Raw genomic sequence first — 12,205 nt, 5'->3', positions numbered from 1 at the left:
CCACCTGAACATGAGGAAGAACTTCCTGTGAGAGCTGTTCAGCAGTGGAACTCTCTGCCTGGAGTGTGGTGGAGACCCCTTCTTTGGAGGCTTTTAAGCAGAGGCTGGATGGCCATCTGTCGGGGGTGCTTTGAATGCGATTTTCCTGCTTCTTGGCAGAATGGGGTTGGACTGGATGGCCCATGAAGTCTCTTCCAGCTCTAGGATTCGATGAACTACAGTAGAGTCTCACTTATCCAAGCTAAACAGGCCGGCAGAAGCTTGGATAAGTGAATATCTTGGATAATAAGGAGGGCTTAAGGAAAAGCCTATTAAACATCAAATTAGGTTATGATTTTACAAATTAAGCACCAAAACATCATGTTATACAACAAATTTGACAGAAAAAGTAGTTCAATATGCAGTAATGTTATGTTGCAATTACTATATTTAAGAATTTAGCACCAAAATATCACGATATATTGAAAATATTGACTACAAAAATGGCTTGGATAACCCAGAAGCTTGGATAAGCGAGGCTTGGATAAGTGAGACTCTACTGTATGTTGTATCCCACCAGAACCTTGATGAGAGATGAGTAACAAGTTATTTTTATTATTATTTAATCAGCCTCTCCTTAAGGCTTGGGGCAGGGCACAACACAGTTTAAATACGTAAGATATAAAATCATTAAAAGATACAGTAGAGTCTCACTTATCCAACATTCACTTATCCAACGTTCTGGATTATCCAATGCATTTTTTTAATCAATGTTTTCAATACATCGAGATATTTTGGTGCTAAATTCATAAATATAGTAATTACTACATAGCATGACTGCGTATTGAACTACTTTTTCTGTCAAATTTGTTGTATAACATGATGTTTTAGTGCTTAATTTGTAAAATCATAACCTAATTTGATGTTTAATAGGCTTCTCCTTAATCTCTCCTTATTATCCAACATATTCACTTATCCAACGTTCTGCCGGCCTGTTTATGTTGGATAAGTGAGACTCTACTGTACTATATTTACGAATTTAGCACCAAAATATCACGATATATTGAAAATATTGACTACAAAAATGGCTTGGATAATCCAGAAGCTTGGATAAGCGAGACTCTACTGTATGTTGTATCCCACTTGAACCTTGATGAGAGATGAGTAACAAGTTATTTTTATTATTATTTAATCAGCCTCTCCTTAAGGCTTGGGGCAGGGCACAACACAGTTAAAATAAGATATAAAATCATTAAAAGATATAGACATAAGATTAAAACACAGTACATCATTTGTATCGCTAAAATGTATTTATTACTCACTTCTCCCCCAAAACTCCAGGCACGATACATTTAAAATACACAGATGAAACAAAATATATTAAATTCATATATTAAGACACATGTGTAAGATTAAAACATCATAATAATAATTCAGTGGAGGGAAGATTCTTTGGAGCAGATTTAATGAATTGTTTCTCTAACCCACTAAAGAATAATTTGCAAAAGAATCGCATTGGTAGAAGGCCTTGCAAGTATTAGAAGCCTTTGTTCGAGAACTAGCGCGTGAGTGTCAGGATGGCCGAGTGGTCTAAGGCGCCAGACTCAAGGCTTCTTCCCTTCCCAGCTCTGGGTGTTCTGGTCTCCGAATGGAGGCGTGGGTTCAAATCCCACTTCTGACACATCCTTTTTTTTTTCTAACCTTCATTTAATTAAATTTTCTTTTGCTGCCTTTGTGACAAAGATAATAAAGCAGAGGTATGAAAAGAATATCCGTTTTTTTTTAAAAAAAATCACAAAGTATCTATTTTAAGGCTTTCAAGAAGTATAAAAGCGACTTTTTAAAAAAAATCTGCCCCGATAGGAAAAGGATACATTTTACGAGTGGGATTGCAATACATACAATTATACTGTATTTAAATATTTTTTGAAAAATAATTTAGAACCAGAGAACTGTAATTATAGAATGTATAGACTATGCTTGAGAGACTTTCTACAGCTTCCCTGGTGGTCTAGTGGTTAGGATTCGGCGCTCTCACCGCCGCGGCCCGGGTTCGATTCCCGGTCAGGGAACAAATGCTTTTGTAAACAACAAATCACATCTTTTTAGGTAAGATGTGTTCTTTGGGCACAATATTTATGCAGCAATAACATGCACAACAGATAGAAGCGAAAGACGTTCTGGATTATCCAACGCATTTTTGTAGTCAATGTTTTCAATACATTGTGATATTTTGGTGCTAAATTCGTAAATACAGTAATTATAGCATTACTGCGTATTGAACTACTTTTTCTGTCAAAATATTTATTTTATTGCATTTTATTAAATGCAAACGTTTAACCAGCCACTCTGTCTTTCGCTTCTATCTGTTGTGCATTTTATTCCTGCTTTTCAACCTTAGAAGGAACATTAAGAAGGAAAAATCTGAATGAAGATGAAACTTAAAATAGTGAGGCATAGAGAACAAGAATGTAAGAAGCTTCTGGTTGAAACTCAGATGATTTTGAATTACAGTAGAGTCTCACTTATCCAACATTCGCTTATCCAACGTTCTGGATTATCCAATGCAGTTTGCCTCCCGCCCTGATCCACAGCTGTTTCTCTAAGCAGCAAGGATTGAATTTTTATGGATTTAATTTCTCACAATGTAGCTACTGTAAGGTCATTTTATGCAATTCTATCTTTATTTGTAGTCAATTTGTTAGTAGTCAATGTTTTCAATATACAGTAGAGTCTCACTTATCCAACATCACTTATCCAATGTTCTGGATTATCCAACGCATTTTTTTAGTCAATGTTTTCAATACATTGTGATATTTTGGTGCTAAATTCGTAAATACAGTAATTACTACATAGCATTACTGCGTGTTGAACTACTTTTTCTGTCAAATTTGTTGTATAACATGATGTTTTGGTGCTTAATTTGTAAAATCATAACCTAATTTGATGTTTAATAGGCTCTTCCTTAATCCCTCTTTATTATCCAACATATTTGCTTATCCAACGTTCTGCCAGCCCGTTTATGTTGGATAGGGAGACTCTACTGTATTGCAATGTTTTGGTGCTAAATTCATAAATACATTAATTACTACATAATGTTACCGTGTTTTGGACTGCTTTTTTTCTGTCGATTTGTTGTAAAACATGATGTTTTTGGTGCTTAATTTGTAAAATCATAACATAATTTGACATTTAATAGGATATTTGTTAATCCCTCCTTATTATCCAACATTTTCGCTTATCCAACATTCTGCCGGCCCGTTTATGTTGGATAAGTGAGACTCTACTGTATATGCAAAAAGAAAAAAAAGCTAAATGAATGAGTTTATGTGAAAACACTATCTGAGCTGCATCTGCACTGTAGAATTAATGCAGTTTGATACCACTTTAACTGCCATGGCTGGATGCTAAGGAACCCTTAGAGTTGTAGTTTTGCAAGGTCTTCAGCCCTCTCTGCCAAAGAGTGTGGTTGCCTCACCGAACTACAAATACCACAATTCCATGTCATTGAACCAGAAGTGCCAGATTTTATTAATTTTGAAATAAGGTACAGTAGATTATGGCAATAGAATTTGCCCCTTTGTTTTTCTCCTGACATTAAGTCCAGTTGTGTCCGACTCTGGGCGTTCGTGCTCATCTCCATTTCTAAGCTGAAGAGCCGGCGTTGTCCATAGACACCTCCAAGGTCATGTGACCGGCATGACTGCATGGAACAGTGTTACCTTCCCACCGGAGCAGTACCTATTGATCTACTCACATTTGGCATGTTTTCGAACTGCTAAGTTGGCAGAAGCTGGGGCTAACAGAGGGAGCTCAGCCTGCTCCCCAGATTCAAACCTCCGACCTTTCGGTCAACAAGTTCAGCAGCTCAGTGGTTTAACCCGCTGCCCCACCGGGGGCTCCTTGGTAGGTGTGTATAATGTTGTACAGCACGACAGTCAAATAAACATTGTGTTACACTGTAAAAATACACCTAAATTATTTATTTACCATGCTGAATATTTCTGTGTCATATTCTATTTTACCCTTTTCTTTCCTGTCCTTGGTTGAAATATATTTGAAACTTGGGAAACTTACGTTTCTTAGGCTGGAGCTACACTGCCATATAAAGCAGTTTGAGAATGCAGATTAACTGCAGTGCACTGGATTTAATGACAGCGTGGACTCATATAATCCACATCCACGCAGTTAATTTGCATGCCGAAACTGCACTACATGGTAGTGTAGATCCAGCTGGGAGTTGTAGTTCTAATACATCCAACTTCTGAAATGCTTATCTGTACATAGAACATATTTTGATGTGTGAAATCACATTTGGAGCATGCTAGTTAAGTTTTCTGATGATGGAGAAAAAATATAACACATGGCTCATTAGGAATGTAGATTGGGGAAAATGGGGAAAAGGAAAGGGCCTGAGGCCAAGAATTGTGGGAGTTGAAGTCCAAAACACCTGGAGGGCCGAAGTTTGCCCATGCCTGATCTACACTGTAGAATTAATGCAATTTGATACCAGTTTAACTGCCCTGGCTCAGTGATACGGAATCGAGGGATATGTGGTTTGGTGAGGCACAGTACTATTTGGCAGAGCCCTCGGTTGTGCAATAGGTCAAACCCATGTGCCGGCAGGACTGCTGACTGAAAGGTTGACAATTTGAATCTGGGGAGTGGGGTGAGCACCCATCTGTCAGCTCTAGCTTCCCATGCGGGGACATGAGAGAAGACTCCCATAGCATGGTAAAACATCAAACATCCAGGCATCCCCTGGGCAACGTCCTTGCAGGCGGCCAATACTCTCACACCAGAAGCAACTTGCAGTTTCTCATGTCACTCCTAACATGAAATAAAATTGGCAGAGAAGGCAGAAGACCATGCAAAACTACAATTCCCAGGATCCCATAGCATTGAGCCGAGGCAGTTAATAGTGGTATCAAACTGCCTTAATTCTACATTGTAGAGGCACACCCCCTCCAATTACCAATGTAGAAGTGTGGTTCTATAATATCATTTAAGGAGAGAATAATAATATGGGATAAAAAACATCAAGTAAGTGTTTAGATAGATAAGGGACATAGATAAGCCCCTACAATACAACATTTTAGAAAAGAGTTAAAACTTTTTTCCCCGCAGGCATTTGATAACATTTAGACCAGGCATGGGCAAACTTTGGCCCTCCAGGTGTTTTGGACTCCAACTCCCACAATTCCTAACACCCAGAGGGCCAAAGTTTGCCCATGCCTGGTTTAGACAGTAGCCAGAACTAATTACCAATCATTTAGCACTTCATATCTACATTCTGTGCCTTCAGCTGGGCAGTAATATTGATTTCATGGATCTTTTAACTGATTCTATTTTAATAGAGGTTGTTTTATCAAATTTCAATATCTGGTGTATGTAATGTTAGTACTGTTTTCATGTTGATGTATTTTATTTTATGTATTATGTATTTTATGTATAGCATCTTTGTGTGCTATTTTGTAAGCCTCCCTGAGTCCTTATGGAAGATGGTGGCAGAGTATAAATAAAGTATTATTATTATTATTATCATCATTATTATTATTATTATTATAAATAAAGTATTATTATTATTATTATTATTATTTTATTGTATGACACAGCAAACAAGATAGACATGCTGGATTTCATATCACAAAATCACAAGTCGAACACTTCCCAAGCGTTCCAATGAATCATTTGCGCCACACAGTTGTGCCTCTGTTTGTAGTCTGTCTGTGCAATTTTCATTATTATTATTATTATTATTATTATTATTATTATTATTATTATTATTATTTTATGACACAGCAAACAAGAGAGATATGCTGGATTTCGTATCACAAAATCACAGGTCGAACACTTCCCAAGTGTCTAGGGCTGTGTGATGTATTTTCAGATGATGCGCGCAGATCCCAGTAGGGTGGCCTTTTGCAGTTGGCAGATGGTGATTTTGTCAATGTCTATTGTTTCCAAATGCCGGCTGAGATCTTTTGGCACGGCACCCAGGGTGCCGATCACCACCGGGACCACCTGCACTGGTTTCTGCCAGAGTCTTTGAAGTTCAATCTTGAGGTCCTGATAGCGGCTGAGTTTTTCCTGTTGTTTTTCGTCAATGCGACTGTCACCTGGGATGGCAACATCAATGATCCAAACCTTTTTCTTTTCCACAACTGTGATGTCTGGTGTGTTGTGTTCCAGAACTTTGTCAGTCTGGATTCGGAAGTCCCACAGTATCTTTGCGTGTTCATTTTCCATTACCTTTGCAGTTTTGTGATCCCACCAGTTCTTTACTGCTGGGAAGTGGTACTTGAGGCATAAGTTCTAATGAATCATTTGGGCCACATTGTTGTTGTTGTTGTTGTTGTTGTTGTTGTTGTTGTTGTTATTACAGTGGAGGTTCATAGAGTGTTTCATGTTTGTGTATGACTTTAGTTTTTTCTTGAAGTTGGATTTTTTCTTTTTGTCTTTGTCTTTTTGACGCAAGTTTACAGTTAGTTTCAAATATATTTCAACCAAGGATAGGAAAGAAAAGGATAAATTATAATATGGTATTTGAAGTGACACAGAAATATTCAGCATGGTAAATAAGTAATTCCGGTGTATTTTTACAGTGTAACATAATGTTTATTTGACTGTCATGCTGTACAACATTATACACACCTACCAAGGAGCCCCCGGTGGGGCAGCGGGTTAAACCACTGAGCTGCTGAACTTGTTGACCGAAAGGTCGGAGGTTCAAATCCCGGGAGCGGATTGAGCGGCCGCTGTTAGCTCCAGCTTCTGCCAACTTAGCAGTTCGAAAACATGCCAAATGTGAGTAGATTAATAGGTACTGCTCCGGCGGGAAGGTAATGGCGCTCCATGCAGTCATGCCGGCCACATGACCTTGGAGGTGTCTACTGACAACAGCGGCTCTTCGGCTTAGAAATGGAGATGAGCACCAACCCTCAGAGTCAGACATGACTGGACTTAACGTCAGGGGAAACCTTTACCTTTTTTTAGGTTGGCAGAAGCTGGAGCTGACAGTTCTAGTAGTTAAAAAGTAATTGTGTAATTTTTGCATTATATACCATAAATAATAATAATAATAATAATAATAATAATAATAATAATAATAATAATAATACGACGATGGTGACTCTGGCAGAAACCAGTGCAGGTGGTCCCGGTGATGATGGGCACATTGGGTGCCGTGCCAAAAGATCTCAGCCGGCATTTGGAAACAATAGACATTGACAAAATCACAATCTGCCAACTGCAAAAGGCCACCCTACTGGGATCTGCATGCATCATCCGAAAATACATCACACAGTCCTAGACACTTGGGAAGTGTTCGACTTGTGATTTTGTGATACGAAATCCAGCATATCTATCTTGTTTGCTGAAGTGTTTGATTTGTGATTTTGTGATACGAAATCCAGCATATCTATCTTGTTTGCTGTGTCATAATAAAATAATAATAATAATAATAATAATAATAATAATAATAATAATAATGATGATGTATTTTTTATTTAAAAGGGAAGGAATTCAGTTATGGGGAGGGAGAAGTTTTTATTGCTTTGTTTATTTTATTCTGGTGTTTTGTGTGTGTGTGTGTTTTTTTTTTTTGAATTTTTAAAAATGGTTTAGATTTAAGGTGTATTTTTTTTAGAAAATAAAACAATTAAGTAATCATGATCTGCCGGGACAGGAGTCAGTTAACTGTGTTGCTACAAAAGCAGGTCACAATGGCCTTTCAGGTGTAACAAAGGTTGCCTGCCACCCAAGTGTCCAATCAGCACGCTTCCTTTTGTTTCCTCATTTGCATACCGGCCTCTATAAATGCCTGTGTTGGCCAAGGTGGGTTGACATTTGAAGGCTGGGGCTTGACAAGAACGGAGCGAAACCTAACCATGGCTGCCAAACAACAAAGGATGAGGAAATCCCAGGCTGCAAAGAGAAAGAGACTCCAGAAGAAAAGCCAGTTGGCCAAACGGGGCCAGAAGAGACTCCGGGGCGCCAGGCAGCGGAAAAGCCTCCCTTGTCCCGAACCCAAGGACAAGCCCATGGGCACGGTCAGCAGCAAAGTGGTGAGGATCCGCACCCCCAAGCTCTTCGCCTCCAAGATAGTACGCCAGGTGCTGAAGTCCTACATCGAGGTCAAAGCCAAGGGACTCGTGAAGACCTTGCTCACCGATGTCTACAACCACGTGTCGACCCAAGTGGAGTCCTTAAGCCAGAGGAGCCAGCCTTCCCCCATCAGCACCAAGGATGTGCAGAAGGCTTTGGAAGAGGCCATGGCCAAGGAGTTGGGCAACCAAGCGGCGGTGGAGCCCGTGAGCAGCGAATGTGCTTAGAAGGAAAAGGTCTCCCTCCCCTTCACTTCCGAAGGACACCAACCAAGACGAGAAGGGAGAGGCTCACACTTGAGACTTGAACGTATTTTGCTGCCATCGCGATAAATCCTGTCCTCTACTACTATCTTAGATGCCACCTCAAACTGTCTTCATTGCAAAAGCTAAGCCTGCCTTTTATGAGAAGATCTGTTCTCAAGAACTATCTGGCAACGTAACCAAAGGAGAGAGAAAAATCACTGACGACATATACTAGAAATTTTCCATCACCGGACCAATTTTTGTTTTGAGGTGGTTCTCAAAAAGGAACACCATAAATTGTCTTGTTCTTTCAATAAAACAGGATTTTGGCAGCTTTATTCATTGTTGTGTGTGTTGTTTCTAATCTCAAGTGGGTGGCTAGTGACTGTAAATCTAGTTGTTTCAACTTTTATTAAGTAGGAATATGGACATGTTCAAACTGTGCCTTTAAAATATAAATTTTCAGACTTTGAAAAAGTTATTTTAGGGTTTCAGCTCTTAATCTTTCATGACTAAAGGATGGAGTTTTTAAAAAAAAGTAAATTTCAAAGTATATATTAGCTTTTTCTCTTTTCCTTTGGCCAAGTAAAGGGAAAAAAAGAAAAAAGCTAATATATAGTTTGAAATTTACTTTTTTTAAAAACTCCATCCTTTAGTCATGAAAGATTGAGAGCTGAAAGTTAGTCTTAACTGAAAGTGACATTAGGCATTGTTATGAGCAGTGGGTATTGTATTGAAATTAACAACAACAACAACAACACATTAAAAATATAAAACAATACTCCCCAAAAATCTACCAATTCTTAGAACTTTTTTAAAAAGATGGGCATACATGAAAGTTAACGATGAGACACTATCAACCTTAAACCATCATAATGTTGCTTGGATACAGTGGAATGTTTGATATTGGAATGAATAACAATGGCCAACACACACTTTGGTGCCTGAAATGTTAGTTCCGTATCTGGGTATATTTGAACTGCTGATTCCAAAAATGACCCTGGTTTCCCGCCATCATCTCTAGCTTTTGAGATACAGAACATATGTCACACACAGTCATCATCTGCTTGCTCACTGAAAACCATGATAACCATATCTGTGCCGTCCGCCGGACAATAAAAAACTATAAAACTGAAACGTGCTGTCCTTTATCCGGGCGAACTGCAAATCCCTATAAGCTGTCCTATAGATATTGAACGACTGAGTCTGGATAACTTCAAAAAAGGATGTTTATTCATACAAGGTTGTAAACCTGGCACAGATCTTAAAGTTGCAAAAAATGAAACAAATTTCTATAGGTTTTAGGTACAGAATTATCCCTGGTTCCAGAAAGCAAAGGTGATTATAAAACCACTATACCCTAATCACGCTGCCTATATTAGAAGGAGAAACTCTTTCCTTCCCTATCTTTACAGCAAAGATTAGTTCTAGAAGCGACAGAATAACCCTGCTCCTCTAACTAGATTTCTTATTCCAGATCAATATAATTCAATACTTATCTAATTTGGATAGGCTTAGATTGGCCTGGTTTTGAGGATGATTTGTCCCAGTTAGCCTTGCACAGCTCCAGCACGTTGGAAAACTATAGCCAGAATGAAGCTCCAAAATGGAGACTAGACCCTGGTAAAAAGGGCGGTCCTAAGATGTTGCACTCTTTGACCAATCACTGCAAAGAAAACTGCAGCCAGCTTTTGCAGATTCCAAGCCACTTTTCCTGGGCTTTGCAGCCAGAGGCTGAAACAAGATGCAAAGGAGGGAAAACAAACAAACGACCAATAAGTAAGGCAAACCATCGTCCTGGGGGACGGAACACTCCCCGCTAAATTCCCAGGATGTGGGAATTTACCAATCAAAAACATACAAACACCTTTGTATACACAACAATACAAACACTAGAACTTTAAACATCTCCAATAAGCAACACGAGGTCACTAATTGGTCTGTCCAAAATGGACACTTTGTCTCTGTTGCAAGTCTTTAATTGAACTTTCCTGACCTTACCGTCCGGGCAAGGAAAGGTCTTTAATACAATGCCCATGGGCCACGCATGGCGGGGCAAGTCTTTGTCCTTTAACAACACAACGTTGTTAACCTCAATGTTGTCCTGTGGGCTTTGCCAGATTCTTCTAGCTTGAAGCTGGCTTAAGTACTCAGCTTTCCACCTTTTCCAAAAGTGGTTGGCCAAGGACTGCACCTGTTTCCACAGGGCACGGTGAGTTCCGTCCGGAACTGGCAACATGACGTCCTTCCATCCTGGCACCTTTTGTGTCAAAATAAGTGCAGGAGTCAGTGGTTGTAAGTTCTCAGGGTCACTGGTAAGGGGAACCAGCGGCCGGTTGTTGATAATTGCGGTAACTTCCGCCATAAGTGTCACCAAAACATCATGCGTCAATGACCTATGACTCAAAAACATGGCATTAAGGATTTTGCGACTAATACCAATCATCCTCTCCCAAACACCACCCATGTGGGAGGCGTGAGGAACATTGAAAGTCCACATAATTTGTTCAGTATTCGTAAAGTTCTGAACCTTTGGGTCTCTCCCAAACCTAGACACACAATTGAGTTCTTTGGTCGCACCTACAAAATTGGTGCCACAGTCCGACCGAATTGACTTAATTGGCCCTCTGAGGGCTATGAACCTTTTCAATGCGTTTAAAAATGATGAAGTGTCCATCCCTTCTATGACTTCTATATGAACAGCTCGTATTACTAAACAAGTAAACAAAACTGCCCACCTCTTGTTATTTACAACACCACCCCTGGTTTTCCTAGTGACAACCTCCCAAGGACCAAACACATCGATTCCCACATGGGAAAAGGGTGGGTCTGTCAAAGTCCTATCCTGAGGTAGTTCTGCCATCAACTGACTTTGACAGTTTCGCCTAAGGCGCCTGCATTTAACACATTTGAAAATACAACTGTTGACCAACCTTTTGGCATTAACTACCCACAGACCTTCATTTCTAAGGGCTGCCTCAGTTAGAGTTCTACCCTGATGATGGATCCTTTCATGGTGATGCCGAACGAGCAGCAATGCAGTGTGACTATTAGGGGGTATGATGATGGGGTTTTTTATGCACGCCTTGAGTTTAGCTTTGGCTAACCTTCCTCCAACTCTCAAAATACCCTCCTTGTCTAGAAATGGGTTTAACTCATTTAGAAGACTTTGATTAGGGATGTTGAGCCCTTGCTCTAGCCTAGCTATTTCCTGCTTGAAAGCAGATCTCTGCACTGACTTGAATATGACGCTCTTAGCCTTTATCATATCCTGGACCTGTAAAGGCTCACTATCTTTGCAAGCTAAACGATGTATAAGCCTAGCTACTGCTCTAAGAAGACTGTGCCACTCCGAAAAACGTTCAAAACGGTGTGGTTCCAGGCAAGATCTTTGGCCCATCTTGATTTCTGTGGTCATCTTGCAAACTTTCACCTCTGCAACGGACTCGGGCAATTCTGTATTATCGGTGGGAGAAAAGGCTGATGGAAAATTGACTTCGGTCAAGCATCTGGGGCCTGTCAGCCAACTTGAACTTAACACTCGTTGAGTTGAAGCTCCTCTGGAAGCGATGTCAGCTGGGTTGTTGCTGGTGGCGACGTGGTGCCACTGGCTAGGCGTAGAACTGGATAGAATGTTGTTGATTCTATTAGCCACATACACCTTGAATCTTTTGGTTGTGTTGTTGATGTAACCAAGCACAACTGTACTGTCCGTGTGGAAATGGACATCTTGAAACAAGTCTCCTATCTCTTGCTGGATGATGCGCCAGAGCTGGACAGCAAGAACTGCTGCACACAATTCCAGCCGGGGTATTGAAGTTCCCATAGGAGCTATTTTAGCCTTTGCCATGATGAATCCTGCGTGACAAAAATCT

The 12,205-nt window shown here is 39.9% G+C and overlaps 1 protein-coding gene and 2 non-coding genes across 3 annotated transcripts; all 3 read left to right on the top strand.

The window, feature by feature from the left end:
- The first annotated feature begins 1,550 nt into the window (after positions 1–1,550).
- trnal-caa (transfer RNA leucine (anticodon CAA)) lies at positions 1,551–1,660 on the top strand. Its single transcript has 2 exons — positions 1,551–1,588; positions 1,615–1,660. It is a non-coding gene; the product is annotated as a tRNA-Leu (tRNA).
- Positions 1,661–1,979: 319 nt separating this feature from the next.
- On the top strand, positions 1,980–2,051 carry trnae-cuc (transfer RNA glutamic acid (anticodon CUC)). Its single transcript has one exon. It is a non-coding gene; the product is annotated as a tRNA-Glu (tRNA).
- A 5,762-nt stretch (positions 2,052–7,813) lies between these two features.
- Positions 7,814–8,668, top strand: LOC134297079 (uncharacterized). Its single transcript, XM_062973735.1, has one exon. It carries the CDS (start codon positions 7,869–7,871, stop codon positions 8,310–8,312), a length of 444 nt encoding a protein of 147 aa, XP_062829805.1. The 5' UTR covers positions 7,814–7,868; the 3' UTR covers positions 8,313–8,668.
- Positions 8,669–12,205: the final 3,537 nt, after the last annotated feature.

This window comes from Anolis carolinensis, chromosome 2, assembly GCF_035594765.1.
Source record: "Anolis carolinensis isolate JA03-04 chromosome 2, rAnoCar3.1.pri, whole genome shotgun sequence".
Taxonomy (NCBI): Eukaryota; Metazoa; Chordata; class Lepidosauria; order Squamata; family Dactyloidae; genus Anolis; species Anolis carolinensis.
The sequence above is the reverse complement of the archived record's forward strand: the minus strand, read 5'-3'. Positions and strand labels throughout refer to the sequence as shown.